Here is a 16,957-nt window from a genome sequence, read left to right on the forward strand (position 1 = left end):
TTTCAGTTGCCATTTGCTGACAGCATCAACATTTATCCCTTCACTCTGACCCTATGTTTGCCTTTAGAGTGGAGATATGATTCCTGGAGGCAGCTTATAATTGGGTCTTGTTTTTTAATCCATTTAGCACTCTGTGTCTTTTGACTGGTGAAATCAATCCATTTACATTTATTATGATAATTGATATATGAGGGCTTATTACTGCCATTTTATATTTTGTTTTCTGGTTGTCCTATATTTCCATTGTTTTCCTTCTCTTGTATTTCTGTCTGCCATTTAGGTTTGGCCTTTTTCCATGATGTGTTTCTCAGTTTCCACTTTTTCATCTTTTGTGACCCTGCGCTGATTTTTTGTTTTCTGGTTACCATGAAGTTTGTATAAACGATCTCATAGGTGGGATACTTCTTTTTCTGCTGATGACACCTTATTTCCATCAGACGATGCAGGTTCAGTCCTTTTCCTCTTCCCTTTCCATGCTTTTCTTGTCACAAAATATCATTTTTTGTATTTTGAGTTTGTTACTAAATTGAAGTGGTTACAGCTATTTTGATGCTTTCTTTCCCTTTATCCTTTGTCATAAATAAGTGTTTATTAACATATTCTGAAATAGAGTAGCAATTTTCCCATTCTGTCTATTTATCACTTGGGTAAAAGTGTTGTATACCTCTGCCTTTTTCTCTCTGGTAGGAGTGCTTCTTTCAAGATTTCTTGTAAGCCAGATCAGTGGTGATGCACTCCCTCAGCGTTTTTTTCATCTGGGAAAGCCTTTATTTCTCCTTTATATCTGAAGGATAACTTCACTGCATAGAGTGTCCTTGGCTGACAGTTTTTGCCTTTCAATATTTTGAATATATCAATCCACTCTTTCCTAGTCTGTAGAGTTTCTGCTGAGAAATCCACTGATGCCCTGATGGAGATTCCTTGATAAGCTGTTCTCTTCTCTGTGGCTGAGATTAATGTTCTTTCTTTTTCATTGACTTACCACAGTTTTAATATAATATGCCTTGGATAATAAGGTCTTTTTGCATTGAGATAATTAGGAGTTCTGTTAGCTTCACATACTTGTATTTCCTTTTTCTTCCCCAGGTTTTGGAGGTCCTCAGCTGTTATTTCTTTAAATAAGCTCTCTGCTCCTTTACCCATCTTTTCTCTTTCTGGGATACCCACTGTCCTTATGTTGCTTTTCCTAACTGAGTCTGATGTCTTGTAGAAATTATTTATTTTTACAAATCTTAGTTCTCTATCTCCCACCTGAATCATCTCTAGACTTCTACATTGGAGCTCACTAATTCTCTCTTCCATATTGTCTGCTCTATTTCCAATGCTTTCATTAATTGTGTTCTTCATGTCCAGGATTTCTTATTGGTTTTTTTTAGAGATTCAATCTCTTTGGTTAAGTACTCCTTCTGTTCATTAATTTTATTCCTGAGCTCACTGAACTCTTTCTGAGTATTCTTGTAACTCACTTTCTTTTTTTTGTTTTTTAAAGATTGGTACCTGTACTAACATCTGTTGCAAGTCTTCCCTTTTTTCTTCTCTGTCTCCTTCTCCTCCTCCTTCTCCCCCTCCCCTGCACACCTCCCCCTCGTCCCCCTATTCCTCCTCCTCCCCCTTCTTCTTTCCATAGCCCACAGTACATAGTTGTATATTCTACCTGTAGGTCCTTCTGGCTGTGCCATGTGGGATGCTGCCTCAGTGTGGCTTGATGAGCAGTGTCATGTCTGCACCCAGGATCCAAACCACCAAAACCCTGGGCCCTCAGAGTAGAGCACGTGAAGTTAAGCACTTGGCCATGGGGCTGGCCCAATGAGTTTCTTCACGACAACTATTTTGAATTCTACGTTAGTTAGACCACAATCTTCTGTGACTTCAAGTTTGGTTTCTGGAGAGTTGCCATATTATATTTGTGCTACCATGATACCATTATTCTTCTTGGTGCTTGATGAGTTGTTCTCTGTCGGCACTTCTGTGGTAGCAAACATATTTCTTATGTGGGTAATTTGGTGACTTTGATTCCAAGATGCTTCTGGTTATATTTGAGAGCCTGAACTTTTCATCCTACACTGCCTCTGCTAGAGGCATCATGAGTGCCCTCCTTGTGCTGCTTGTGCCTCTGAGTGTGCTGGTGCCTTGCACTCACACTGTCACTGCAGTCGTGGGTGTCACCATTGAGGTCACCAGGCTGCGAGCACCTCTGCTGCCTGAGTCTTGTATTCTCCAACTGGCTCTCCATGGGCTCAGGTGGGGCTGCCATGTACACCACCTGTGCTGCTGCTCCTGGGACATCTGGAGGTGTTGCCAGCATTGCTGCCAGGGGCACTGTGTTCACAGGTGTCACTGTCACTGCCAGAGTCCTGGGTTCTTGTAGGTAGCCCTCGCTACTGATAGGGCCATTGTTGGGGGTGGGGCCACTCAGGCCTAGGGCATGGGTACTGCTGGGGCTCCTGAAGCCACTGGTTGCAGGTGCCACCTGCCACTGCTGTGGGAGTGATAAGGCCTAAGCTATGTGTGCCACTGTGTTTCCTGAGGTCTCAGATCACCGGAGCCTTCTGTCACTGTGGGGGAGGGGGTAGCAGCTGAGTCATAGGTGCCACTGCTGTTCCTGCAGCCAATGGGCTCTGACTGCCATGTGCTTTTTCAAACCTCAAGTCAGGGCACCACTGTCACTTTCAGGGGTATCCACATTTTGGACACAGCCCTTGCTGCTAGAAGGACCAGAGTTGGAGTTACCACTGCTGGGGGAGGAGGAGGGGACTGGCTCACCAGCATCATTTTATTTCCTGAAGTGCCAGGTCAGGAGTGCCACCCGCCACTGCTGGAGGAGGGGCAGGGTGGAGCCACGAGTGCTGTTGCTGTTCCTGCAGGCTCTGCTCTTCAGTGCCAATGCACTCAGGTCAGGGCACCACTGCCCCTACCAGGGGTATCTGCATTTTGGATGCAGTCCCTGCTGCTGGGAGGACCACTGTTGGACTTGCTGCTGCCGGAAGGGGAGAGGGCTGCTCCCCTAACTCCACTGCCTCCTGGAGGTCCAGTCCACCCACCTTCAGATACGTAAATGTGTGGATCTCTCAGGTGTTCTGGTGTGCTGTGTAGGGCGTCCTCTCTTGGTCAATGGATGTCCTACTGGTTGTACCAGAGAGGAGAGACAAAGGGAAGAGCTCACTCTGCCATGATGCTGACATCACTCATCCTAATTACTTTAAATGTGAATAATTAGACTCTCCAGAAAACAGCCATGAGTTGGCAGAATGGGCTAACAAAAAAGATCTACATATACGCCATCTGTAACAGACTCACTTTTGATGTAAGGACACAAATATCTTGAAAATGAGAGAATAGAAAGATATTCCATGTAAACAGAAACTCACAGAGAGTCAGGGTGATTGTATTAGACAAAACAGACTTTAAGTAAAAAAGTATTACAAAAGGGCAAAAAGGACATTATATATTCATAAAACAGTCAATTCAATAAGAAAAGAAAACAACTGTAAACATATGCACCAAACATTAGAGCTCCAAAATTTATGAGGCAAACACTGATATAATTTCAGGGAGAAATAGACAACTCTACAATAAAGGTTGGAACTTCAGTACCCCACTTTGAATAATGAATAAAACAACTGGACAACATATAAGGAAACAGAGAAATAGGGGAACAGAGAATGTGAGTGGATAAAACAACCAGACACAATAAGGGAACAGAGGCTGTGAACAAAATATAAACCAACTGTACCTAACAGATATGTACAGAACACTCTACCTGACAATAGTAGAATTCACATTTTTCTCAAGTGCACGTGGAATATTCTCCAGGACAGATTACATGTTAGACAAAATAAGTTTCAACAAATTTTAAACAATGGGATTCATCTAAGTATCTTTTCCAATCACAAAGGAATGAAGTTAGAAATCAACAGTAAAAGGAAATTTGAAAAATTCATGAATATATGGAAATTAATATAATTTTAAACAACGAAAGGGTCAAAGAAGAAATGACAAGATAAATTATAAAATATTATGAGATAAATGAAAATTCAACATAACAATATATAGGATGCAGCAAAAGAACTGTCAAGATGGAAATTTATAGCAATAAACAATGCATTAAAAAAGAAGAAAGATCTCAAATTAGTAAACTAACTTTCTATATGGAACCAGAAAAAGAAAAGAAAGCTAAACCCAAAGCTAGAAGAAGGAAGGAAATAATGAAGATCAGAACAAAGATTAAAAATTTATGGAATAGAAAAATAGAGAAATATCAATGAAATTAAAAATTGCTTCTTGAAAAGATCAACAAAATTGACAAATCTTTATCTAGATTGATTTATAATAAAATAAGAGATTCAAATTAATAAAATAAAAAAGGAAAGTGGGACACTACTACCAATTTTGTAGAAATAAAAAGAATTATAAGAGAATACTATGAACACTTGTATGGCAACAAATTGGATACCCTGGATGAAATGGTAAATTCCTAGAAACACACAATGAACCATAGTTGAATCATGAAGAAATAAGAAATAGAATAGGCCTACAACTACTAGTAAAGAGAGTGAATCTGCAATAAAAAATATCCCAACAATAAAAGCCCAGGACCAGATGGCTTCAAAGGTGAGTTTGACAAAACCCTAAAAGACAAGTTAACAACAGTCCTTCTCAAACTCTTCCAATTCTAGGTAAACACTTCCAAGTTCATTCTATGAGTTCTGATACCAAAGCCAAACATTACAAGTAAAGTAAACTACATAGTAATATTCCTTAACAATATCAATGCAAAAATTCTCAACAAAACATTAGCAAACTAAATTCACCAGAATATTAAAAGTTGTAAACACTACAAGCAAGTACGATTTATTTCCACAATGAAAGATGGTTCAACACACAAAAACCAAATAAAGTAACATCCACATTAATAGAGTGAAGAAATCAAACTACATGGTCATCTCAATTGAGAAAAAGCATTTGATAAAATCCAACATCATTTCATGATAAAAACACTCAAATTAGGAATACAGAAATGTTCCTCCACATGATAAAGGCTATATATGAAAAGTGCACAACTAACATATCAATGGTGAAAGACTAAAAGCTTTTCCCCTAAGATCAAGAGCAATACAGGGATGCCACCTCTGTTAATTCTAGCCAACATAGCATTGGAAGTCCTAGCCAGAGCAATTAGGCAAGAAAAAGAAAGAAAAGTTATCCAAATTGAAAGGAAAAAGTAAAATTATCCCTCTTCTTGGAAGATGTAATCTTACATGTTAAAACCCCTGAAGATTCAACGAAAAACCTGTTAGACCTAATAAACAATATCAGCAGGGTTTCAAGATACAAAGTCAACATACAAAAATCAGCTGCAGTTCATATACTGACAATGAACCTTCGAAAAAGGAAACTAAAGCGATTCCACTTACAATAGCATCAAACAGAACAATATACTTATGAATAAATTTAACCAAAGAGGCAAAAGACTTCTACACTGAAAAGCACAATACATCGCTGAAAGAAATTAAAGAAGGCATAAGTCATTGGAAAGACATCACATATTCATGGATCGGAAGACTTAGTATTGTTAAGCTGACAATACTACCAAGGGTATCTACGCATTCAGTGCAAGCCCTACCAAAACCTCAATAGCATCATTTTTGCAGAAATTGAACAATCCATCCAGATATCCATATGGAATCTTAAGGGACTTCAAGTAGGTAAAACAAACAAACAAAAAACCCTTTAATAAGATCAAAGATGGGGGACTCACATTTTCTGGTTTCAAAATTTATTACGAATGTACAATAATCAAAACAATGTGGTACTGGCATAAGGACAGAAATATAGACCAATGGAATAAAATGGAGAGCACTGACAATGTATATATGTTCAACTGATATTCAAAGAAGGCACTAAGGTCATTCAATGTGGGAAAGGACAGCATTTTCAACAAATGGTGCTAGGAAAACTGGACGTCCACATGCAACAGAATGCAGCTGGACTCTTACCTCACACCATACACAAAAATTAACTCAAAAAGGATCAAAGACCCAAATGCAAGAGCTAAAACTATTCAACTCTTAGAAGAAAACAGGAAAAAAGCTTCATGACATTGCATTCGGTAATGGTTTTTTTCTATATGACACCAAGAACACAGGCAATAAAAGAAAACATAGATAAACGAAACTTTGCGAAAATTAAAAAACTTTTGTGTAAAGGATACTATCAAGAAAGCGAAAAGATAACCAATAGAATGAGAGAGAATATTTGCAAATCATATATCTAATGAGGAATTGACAACCAGATATATAAAGAATGCCTACAACTCAACAACAAAAAACACCTGAATTCAAAAATGGGGAAGGACTTCAATAGACATTTCTCCAAAAGAACATACATAAATGACCAATTATCAAGCACATAAAAAGATGCTCAACATCATTAGTCACTAGGGAAATGCAAATCAAAACCACAATGAGTTACCATTTCACATCCACTGGGATGGCTATTATCAAAAGAAAACAAAACAACACAAAACTTGGAAAATAAGTATTGGGGAGAATGTGGATAAACTGAGAGACTTGAACATTGCTTCTAGGAATGCAAAATGCAAAATGGTGCAGCCACAGTGGAAAACAGTATGGCATAGTTAACATAAACAGAATTACCATGTGATCCAGCAATTCCACTCCTAGACATATGCCCAAAAGTAATAAAAGCAGGGATGCAAACAGACACATGTACACCAGTGTTCACAGTAGCACTATTCACAACAGCCCCAAAGTGGAAACAACCCAAGCACCCATCATCAACAGATGAAAGATAAACAAAACGTGGTACATACATACGATGGAATATTATTCAGCCATGAAAAGGAATGGAATTCTGATACATGCTACAACATTTTGCTCAGTGAAATAAGCCAGACACAAAAGGCCAACTATTGTATGATTCTACTCATATGAGGTACCTAGAATAGACAGATTCACAGATACAGAAAATAGAATAGAGACATCCAGGGGTTGGGGAGGGATGCATGGGGACTTATTGTTTAATGTGTAGGGGTTTCAATGCCCTCTGCCTCCTGGACAAAGCACATAGAGGGCTGTGAGGGGTCATGAGAAGAGAAAACAAGAGACACAGGATGGCCCACCAAAAGGGGAACACAGATCAGCGGTCTTCCCCACACAGCCCTATTCTCCCTTTCACCAGGGCAGGGGGAGAGGGTGTGAAGGGCATGAATGTGCTGAATCCAGACACTCCTTCAAGGGTGCCCCTTCACCTGTCATCCGCTCTGGGAACCCCTCATCTGCAGAGTTGCCTTGCCGAGGTCATGCCCTTCCCGAGGCAGCCACTTGCACTGACGGATGGCCCAGTCATCTGGCCCGACATGAAAGAACCCCAAGGGTGCCGTTCAGCTCCTCAGCTCCCCACGGGTCAGCTGAGGCTGCCAGGCCTGCACGGAAGCTCCACTAAATCCTAGTTCCTCTCGTTCCCTTGCACAAGTGTTGAACTCAAGGCACTCTCTGATGAGCATCCTGCACAGCCTCCGTGCCTGGTGTGGATGGATCGGGAAGCTCAGCTTCTCTCCTCTACACCACCCCTCTTCCTCCATCTGTGCTGCTCACGTGGGAGCTCCCCTGGGGTCTGTCTCCCCATTCTCCTCTCATTGGGCACACCGGCCCAGGGCTCCTGCCTGCCTTCCCCAGTCTCAGGCCTCCTGGGACCTCCTCGGTCCCTTCCCCGTTTTGTTCCAGCTGCTGCTTCCATCCTCCCGCTTCCAATCCCTTCTCCAAGGCAGCCGAGGGCCACTTTGGAAAACACAGATCTGATCCATCTTTCCTCTGAGAGAAGCCTTTCTTTCACTGACCCCGAAATGCCCTTGAGGTGAAGAACACACCTCCTGTGTGGGCCCAGGGACCCACCATCGGCTTATCTCCCTCCGTCTTCCTCCTCCCTTCTCCCCCTCCCTCCTCACACTCGGATCCTCTGGGATCCCCTGAGGGCCTCATTGCTAGGACTTGGCACAGGCCATTCCCCCAGCCTGGAGCTCCCTGGCCCTCAGTGGCCACCAGCCTATACTGCAGCCACATGGGAGGGCTCACTCGTTTTCATGCTGTTCAGTCTACTGAAGGGACAAACGGATCATGAACTACTGAATAAGCTGGGAGCGAACCACTCAAGACCCCCCTGCAGGTGACAGAATGTTTATCCTCCAAGATTCTCAGACACCCACCCAGCCTTGGAGTCTGTGGAATGGGCTTTGCAATCAGACTTTCCAGAGCTTCCATTCTGGCTCCATGCCATCCTGAGGACTCTGGTGGGTCATTCGCTGGCTCTGAGTGGCCTCTTTCCCTTGTGTGTAAATAGGGGCAATGATATTTCCCCACAGTTGTGAGGAAGACACAGCGATGAAGCTGCTTTCCTCCCTGACCCTTACCCCATCCAGGGCCACACCTGGCCTCGCCCATCCAATCTGTCTGGAATCCTGTGACCTCACCTTCCAAACAGATCCAGAGTCTGGCCACTCACCATCTCCACTCCTACCCCCTGGTCCACACCACCCTCATCTCCTCCTGGCTCCCTCAGCAACCCCCTCACTGTTCCCCCGGCAGGCTCTGCCATTGTAGGACCTTCCACAGGGATCCTTTTAGGACGCCATTCAATCACACACCTCCTCACCCCCCCTGCCACTCCCTCACCTTCCACTGTGTCAGCACGGCCTTCCCTCACCACCCTCCCTCAGCACTTCCCATCCTCCCGCACAGTCTTCCCATGGGGCTTTTCCCCATCCAACACACTGCTTCCTCTCTTTTATTTATTTCCTGTCTCTCCACTAAAATGGAGGCTCTGGAGGCAAGGACTTTGTCCGGTTTGTTTCCTGCCTTAACCCCACTGCCCAAAACCATGACTGACATACATCAGGTACTCAGTAATTATTTGTGAGTGAATGAATTGATAAGGGGACGAATGATGAACAGAACTCTTCATCAGATGGGTGGGGGTCCCAGAGAACAGAGAAGCTCGAGAGTACCCCCAGCAGAGGCATCTGACTCGCACAACCCTGCAACCTAGTAAGCGCTCAGTGAAAATTAGTTCACATCTCCTCCAGTGCCCAGAGCCCTCCCCCATCCATCACAGGGCTGGGCTGTGCCCACTCTGGGCCTAACAGCAAAGACTAGGGTTGTGGGCAGGGGCGCTGTGACAGCATGGCAGCTGAGAGGACCCTGTGCACTCACTGCCACTCTCTGGAAAGACTGACCCAAAGAGGCTGACAGCCCCCACAGTGCCCACCATGCCCCAACCCCAAGGCCCAAGAGACGAATCGCCACTGCCCTGGGCTATGCTGAGGACCAACCAGACAAGACCCGCCCAGGGCATCTCAGGACCCCCACTCCACAGTGAGGAGGGACTTCTCTTCCAGGTCCAGGGTGGCTCCCAGCTCCAGGGCTTGTTAGAAGCTGTGCCCATGGAGAACAAGAGGATCAGAGGCCACACAGCCAGGAATGCGGATGAGCACAGCCCAGGAAGATGGAGTCCTGTCACCACCAGCCTCTGGGCTCCTTCCTCCCATCTGAGGAGCCCCCCGTTCCAGGAGATCCCACATCCAAACACCTCCCGACCCTACACCCTGGACTGTTGGGAGGACGACAGGAGATCACTGCAAGAGCTTTATCAACCGGGACGTCCTCAACCATGCTGACAGTCATGCCACTGTGACTACTGAAGAAGTGAAGTTTATTCTCAGCCGCCGGGGGTTGAAACTGGAACCAAGGCACTCCCTCCAAGCCTGAAGACCCCCAGCTTCCTTCTGTGAGGGCCAGAGCTGCCTAAGGCACAGCCCAGCTTTCCCAGGGCCAAGCCACACAGACCAAACCGCTGGGAAAGTGCACACACACTGTCACGGGGGCCCAGGTTGTCGAGGAGAGAAGCAAATCACTCAGAAGCAGCAAAGCCAAGGACCCTCTGAGCAGTGACACTGTGACGAGGCCCAAGAGACCACACGGGGGTCTCTCTGGGCAGGAAAACACACACGTCATCTGGGGGAAACACCAGACAAACCAAGCAAACCCAAACCCAACCGCGGCCCTCAGGAGCCGGGACCCGTGCCGAGAAGGCGGTTCCACGCCACGGCCCCTCGGCTGTTACGGGCAGGCGCTCCTAGATCCAGGCCCAGGGATGGAGGGCCGGGGAGCCATCCAGAAACCCTCGGCTGGCCATTCTTCCTTCCCAAATGACACAGCCCCGGGGACAAACGCCTGGGTCATTCCTCTGCCTCAGGACAAGGAGGCCACAGGGCTCTGTTCGTTGGGTCCCCTCCTGACCATCCTGCCTCCCATCTCTCAGAGGCTGGGGCACTTTTGGGCCACTCCCTACCAGCAGGACCTCTAAAGACCGAGGCGCCCTGGGGAGCATCCTGGGCCGGGGCAGCTGGTCACTCACACGTCCAAAACGAAGTAGACGTCGAAGACGCCATCGCAGACTGTCAACCTGGTCTTAGCCTTCTTCTGGTGCCCTGCCTCTGGTTGGACGTCTCTGCTGCCTGGAACGCGGGACGGGAAACTCTCTGTGCTCTGCAGTGGAGGTGGAGGCAGCAGCAGCAGGAAGAGAACGGGGCCTGGCACCCGGGGGCTACCGCTCCCCATTTTCAAGGCCGCTCCTGAGGCCTCAGTCTCTCCTGGTGCTGGGATGGGATCAGCACCGACAAACCCAGCCAACTCAGGCCACTCCAGGCCACCTCAGGCCTCTGCCTCTGCCTCCGCCGTCGCGCCTCCACCTCTGCTCAGGGTTCGGCCCCTCCCGCCCTCTCCCCAAGGCGCATGCGCCGCCTGCACCTGGTCCCGCCTGCGCGCGGAGGAGGCGAAGCGGCTTTGGGCCGAGGCCCCACAACATCTGCGGAGGTGGAGTGTCCGGTCATCATGATGGACAGCAAGGTTGGCATGGTGACTTTGTGACCTGCAGCTCTGCTCAGAGTGATGCCTGTTGACAACCCCAGGCGGCGGTCATGGGGTCTTTGGAGGGGAAGATGGGGCTCCATTGGTCCGTTATCCCAAACCCTCACAAGTGTGGCTTCAGAACAATGCAATAGCATGGAAAAAAAGGGTTTTAATATTGCACTCTGTTGATGTACGTAAGTGTTTCTTAATACAAAATCCCTACCTCCCAAATAAATAGAGAAAAACCATGGGAGGAAATATACTGGAATGGCAGCCCCGTGGTGATGTAGTGTGATGGAATTCTTGTGTGGGATCTGGCACGGGGCATCCCAGAAGCCCCCACCTGCCAAAGACATCACATCCTCGAACTCACCTCACATGCAGGTCCAGCTGACGGGGGTGGCTGCTGGGAGGGACCCCTGTCAAGGGCCCGGGCCCTTCTCCAACGGGTCTGGGAAATGTGGATTTCACTTTCCCACCTCTGCAGTGCAGGAAACACAGGTGAGCAGGGGTGGCAGGCAGTTGACTGAACCCATGGACAGAACCTGGCAGTGTGGCCTGAACACAGCAGACCCCATGAAGGGCTGCGGCAACACAGCCATACAACTCCAGGCCCAAAGCTTCTCCTTTCCCGCTAGCTCCCTCCGGGTCAGTTTTTCTTGGAATGTGGCCAGTGGTGGTCTAAGCCAGCTCATAGGGGCTTGTGAGGTTTCCAGGAATTTGGTGAGCCAGCTGTTTTAACAGCCATGATTAAAAGCCAAATCATTGAAACTCAAAAACTAAATAAAATATATTAAAAACAGAGGCAATAAATACTCAAAACTCAGCACTTCCTGATTATTTTTCTACACTTTGCTATTGACCATCTATGCTGCAGAGGTTACTGTGGCGATCGGATCTGTCTGGTGGTGGTAGTGCCTGCTGCTGTGCATTTCCTCCCAACTCCACGTCCAGTGACATCACTTCAGGGCCTTGAAAGCAGCCATGATGGAGATCTTACGGCATGCTAAAAACTGGGGCTTGAATCTTGTTTCACAGACCGTCTGGACTTCAGAAAGTGATGGAAGACATGTTACTGTGGATGACGGTGAGAAACGTGCCTTGTCTGCTCCCGTTAACACTGTGAGCAGAAGGCCACACTCGAGGGAGCGTTCCTCCAGTAGTCAGACACTGTGCTCCAAAGGAGTCGCCCGAATCACGGACAGACAGTGGACTTTTGACAGCTGTCTCCATTGTTTCACTCGCGTCTTAACTTCCTTGTAAATGAAAATACCATCCAGCATTCGTGTTGGAACTATGGGCAGAGAGCCGATTGCTAAGCACTTACCAGCACACCCCCCATGTGCCCCACGTGATTTGAGATTCTGCGCACTGGAAATGTCAGAGACTTGTCTGCCTCCAAAGGGCAGGGGGAAAGTAGAAACAGAAAGAGAAGGCAGAGGGAACTGCATAGGCAGATGCATGGCCATGAAAGCAGTCGGTTAGAACCGAATCAGGACTATCGCTCAAGGGTGGGTCATGTGGTCTAGCTACAGGAACCCATACCTTCTCTCTTAGGGATGATTTTCATTCATTTTTTTCCACCATTACCAATTTCTGCTGGCCCTGGAGTTAAATATATACCATGGAGCCCCCTACTCCACATTCAGTAAGAGAGGAAAATGCCTAGTTGTAATGGGATCTACAGAAGCCTGTATTAGTGATGTGGGGGAAATGTTGCAGGATCAAGGGTGGACAGTCACTAACCAGAGCTGCCTGGGGGGCCTGAGGAATGCCCCCATCGAGGAGGTGACATTAGTTCTGGGTGTTGATGGATGAATAGGAGTTCACCAGGAAGTGATGGTGCAAATGGCACAGGCAAAGTACTAGTGGTTAAGAAGGACTTTGCATATTCCAGCCATGGGGAGAAGGTTGAGGAGCAGGAGCTCAGGGCAACACAGAGGCACCCCTAAATGAGACCTTTCTATTCATACTGAGCCAGGCCAGGCCCGCCTATGAATCCAGCCCACTGAGTGAGGCAGGGGAGGGTAAGGGGAGAGGGGCAGAGTCAGAGCCAGCAGTCTGCACAGCTCCTTGCTCTGAGGAGCTCTGAGCACCTGATCCCCATGAACGCCCGTGTCCTCAGGCTCCCCCGGGAGGTGGAGCAGCCCCCCAGCTGGTGCCTGCCCTGTCACAGTGCTGATGGAGGGGTGGAGGGGCCCCCTGTCCACTTGCCTTCCAGAGTCAGATCAGGCAGAGGCAGGGCAAGCCCGGGTCTGATCCCCTATGAAGACACACACAGCATTCCCCCCACACTCCAGGGCCAGAGACCAAACTAAACACAAGGAGACAACCCTTTTCCCATCTGGAAATTATACTCCAGTGCCCTGTCCTTCCAGAGCCTGCAACTGGACCCTGGTGTGAGGACTTCCAGTGAGGCCCAGGGGGCTGCCCACAAAGCAGAAGGAATGGGTTTCCCCTGCTCACACACGACACCAGCATGGTGGCCGTGCCAGGGCTCAGGCATGCGGAGTGCCATCCACAGCCTGCCCTGCCCTGCTCACTGTCACCCCAGCCGGCCCTGGAGAGGGACTGGGTGTCTGTTCATCTTTGTGCCCCACTGGGCCTCACGGGCAGCAGGGAGCAGCTCTCAGCAAGGGTTGGCTGTCCCGCACTGAACACCCTCTTTTGCTCCAGGGTCTTAAACCCGCACGTAGAAAGGGGTTGTGTGATCTCTGTGACAACAGGGCACCTGTCAGATGCTGTGGCATGGTCTGCCACCCGGCGTCCAATGCAAACCCGAGTTCCATCTGGGAGCTTGCCGGGACTCTGAGGCAGCTCAGTCCCTGTCTTGTCCAAGCGTACTTCTCCATTCCTCCCTTTGATACTGGGACCCACTCCACCCCACACCCACTGTAACCTTCTAATTAATCTTCTTGGCTAAGTTGGCCAGAGTCAGGCTTTGTTGTTAGCATCCAAAGAACGCTGACTCCTATAGATGTGACAGCTCACCTGGCTCAGAGCTCTAGGCCACCTGCTTTCACCTGCAGGACCCCATCAGGGAGGAAAGACGAACCACACAACGCTGCCACCCAGGGGCAGGCTCAGTATTGCCCCCACGCCTGTCAGCCTCCAGGCAGCAGTGGCCCTGCTCACAGAGCACGCAAGGCTGCCTCCACCAGCCAGTTCTGACCCGGTTGACAACTCTAAGAGGTTTGTGCCCTGATTCACAGCCGTTTTTGTCCCTTGATGCTCAGCATGCTGATTTTTCTCCCAAACCACCAGAAGTGCCAGGACACTTTGAGCACCTGAGGACAGGAGCTCCTGTAGGCACAGGTGTCCACAGGGGTAAAAGCTGGAGCAGTAGACACCCAGGCATGCAGGGTTGGTCTGGGGCTGTGCCTGGCCCCTGCTCCCACACCTGGGGGCAGCCTTCTCTCCATCTGGCCTTGGCCCTGGTCCAATTGAGGGGTCTCCCGTGTCTCCACTCACCAGAAGTGCCCACCCTTGGTTCTCCTCACACAGTCATCCACTTGCATCTCCTCTGCCCACTTATCCACTGTCCTCTTGTGTCAACCTGCTGGGCACGCACAGGTGGACCAGCCTCCCCTTTGCCCTTGAGGTGCTCATGGCTTGGAGGGGAGACACACAGTGGCCTCATGTGAGGTTGGCACCCAGAAGGGGAGGGTGCCATCAACCTGCTGGAGAGGCATTCATCTCTGCCCTTCCATAGTCAGCTCCACCAGCGAGGTCTGCAAACTGGGAAAACTGGCTTCAAGCACCTCCCTCAGCTGGTGAGCGGTACTGCTGGACCACACTCCACTGAGTGTTCCGAGTTTTCATCACTAGAAAGTACTTGTCCCCGGGACCCTGAGGACCCTGAGCAGTGGGCAGCTGAGCCCCCTCCTCACAGGGACCTCCATGGGCTTGTCATGCATAAACACCACTAGGGCTCACGTCAGCTACTTTCTCTGGCGCTGCCTCCTGCCCCATGGTGAAAGGAAGCACAGGCACCCTGTCCTCACTCTCTCGGTGGCAGGAGTCTGTGACAGGCACTGTGCATGTCACCTCTTCCGTCTTCACTGCACCTGGAGGATCATCACTCTCTTTCACAGATGAGACGGCCCTGGGCTCCCCAGAGCTAAACATCCTGCCTGATGTCCCCTGCAAGTAGGAGGTATGCTGGGACTGAAACCCACAAGGGTGTCCCCAAAGTCTGCTTTGGTTGCACTCCCTGTGTCACCCTCACAGTGGCCCTGCGGTGAGCACCTGTGTGCCACCAAGGGGATCTGAGCCCCTCCTAATCCTTCCAAACTAATTCCTCAAAGGGGATGCCACTGACATGAGAGAATAGTGCTAGCCAGTGCTTCTCGAGGAGGCAGAGGTGGACACCCCAGTCCACTGAGTGACCCTCAGCTGACCAGCCCACCTCTCTCAGCCTCAATTTCCCATCTATAAACTGGGGTTGGGCTAGATCATCTCTACAGTCCTTTTCAGGTCGGCTAGTGGATGACTCCAATGGGATGAAGCCATTCTTCCCCTTTCTCAGAGTAACTCGTCTACCTGAAGCCCTATTGCTGAGCTTCCATGAGCTCACACAATGACACACAGCCAGATACCCTCACACCCTCACATGCACACACACACTCATACACACGCACACCCCCACATACATTCACACACACACACACCCATCTCTCTCAAGTGCTCCCTCTGTCTCTCTTGCTCAGACGGTTTTCCACATGACAGTTGACATGTCTGGAATCACATGACGTCCTCCCAAGCCTGGGCAGGAGCCTGCCTTGCTCTCCTCTGGGTCCTGCTGCACCCCTGCCTACCTCTGCAGACAGCCCCACTGAGCTGCCTTCACCGCTCAGGCCCCCTTTGCCAACCACAGCCGTGTAGGCCCAGGTGCCAGCAGTGTCCAGAGTGCCCTGAGCCATGGATGTGACTGCCCTCTTCTCAGCACTAAAATTGGGACACGTGGTGTTAACCGCAGGATGGGTATTTGCTAGCAGGATGCTTCATGATACAGAAATAGAGGCCACTGCTTACTGACTGCGTTAAGTGTCTACGTGCCGGAGACTGAACACACCTTCTTTCACTGAGTTTTCACACCGACCACGTGAGGGAAGCTGCCTGTCTCGGCCAAGCGCGTTCGCCCCCAGCCTGCCAAATGCCCTGTCACCTACGCAGCGCAGCTCTCCAGCCTCTGAGACCCTGGCGGAGCTGGATTCTGCCCCTGCTGTGTTAGATCTCCATCCATCGCCATGCTCCATGAATGCTATTGCCCAAATCTTAATAATAATAGTGAGAACGAGGAGGAGGGGGAAAAGGTGATGACCTAATAACAATAATAATAACAAAGAGGAGGAGACAGAGATGCGGAACTGACGGGGACCTATGGCATGACCGACCTCCCTGAGGGTCACCACTCTCAGGTGCGTCAGCACTGCTGGGGTAAGTCACTTGGACAAGTGCAAAAACGTCCTACAAAGCTCCATCTGGGACTCCATCTAACCCCGGTCCACTCTTCTGGGACAATCGCCAGATAGAAGCCTCTCAAAATGGAAAAGGATGTGAGTCTGACATGGCGCATCCCGAGGGAGCCCCTCCAGCTCCGAATGCTCAGAGCTTCTTGTTGAAGAACTCACAGGCCTTTTCCCAGGGTCAACATCAGACATGGAGTCTCATCCAGCTCCAGGGTCCGTGCACGCCTCTCCCGTGATCCCTAACACATCTCCAATGACCTCTGCAGATGGCTGAGCTCATCTCTGGGGTCACTCCATGCCTTGGGCCGTGAGTTCTGAGTCAGGAGACCGCAAGCACAGCGGCTTTGTGCTGCCTCGCTCCTCCTTTCCCACGTGGACCACCCAGAGCCCCTTGCACCCGGAGGATGTTCTCTGCCAGAAGGGCCCTGGGCAAAGCGGAGCTGCCCTTCCTCTTTCTCCTTCCACAGACACTGCAGCCCTGGCAGTGCATGGACCTGTGCAGCCCTTGTTCTCCCTGCTCTGATCCAATATCAAAGGACCCTTTGCCATCCTCCACTCTCC

The 16,957-nt window shown here is 49.1% G+C and overlaps 1 protein-coding gene across 4 annotated transcripts in view; it reads right to left on the reverse strand.

Annotated features, from left to right (window-relative positions):
• LOC102147509 (anthrax toxin receptor-like) overlaps positions 1-12,708 on the reverse strand; it is a 63,530-nt gene extending 50,822 nt beyond the window's left edge. For 3 of the 4 annotated variants that reach the window (XM_070229843.1, XM_023648542.2, XM_023648556.2), the window contains exon 1: positions 10,432-10,912. In XM_070229843.1, the coding sequence (XP_070085944.1) occupies positions 10,432-10,634 (203 nt within the window). In that variant the 5' untranslated portion in view covers positions 10,635-10,912. Of the gene's footprint in view, positions 1-10,431 lie in introns of all 4 variants that reach the window. The other variant, XM_005603281.4, reaches the window with a different exon arrangement.
• Between the last annotated feature and the right edge of the window lie 4,249 nt (positions 12,709-16,957).

The sequence above is a fragment of the Equus caballus genome, chromosome 1 (genome assembly GCF_041296265.1).
Source record: "Equus caballus isolate H_3958 breed thoroughbred chromosome 1, TB-T2T, whole genome shotgun sequence".
NCBI classification, from domain to species: Eukaryota; Metazoa; Chordata; class Mammalia; order Perissodactyla; family Equidae; genus Equus; species Equus caballus.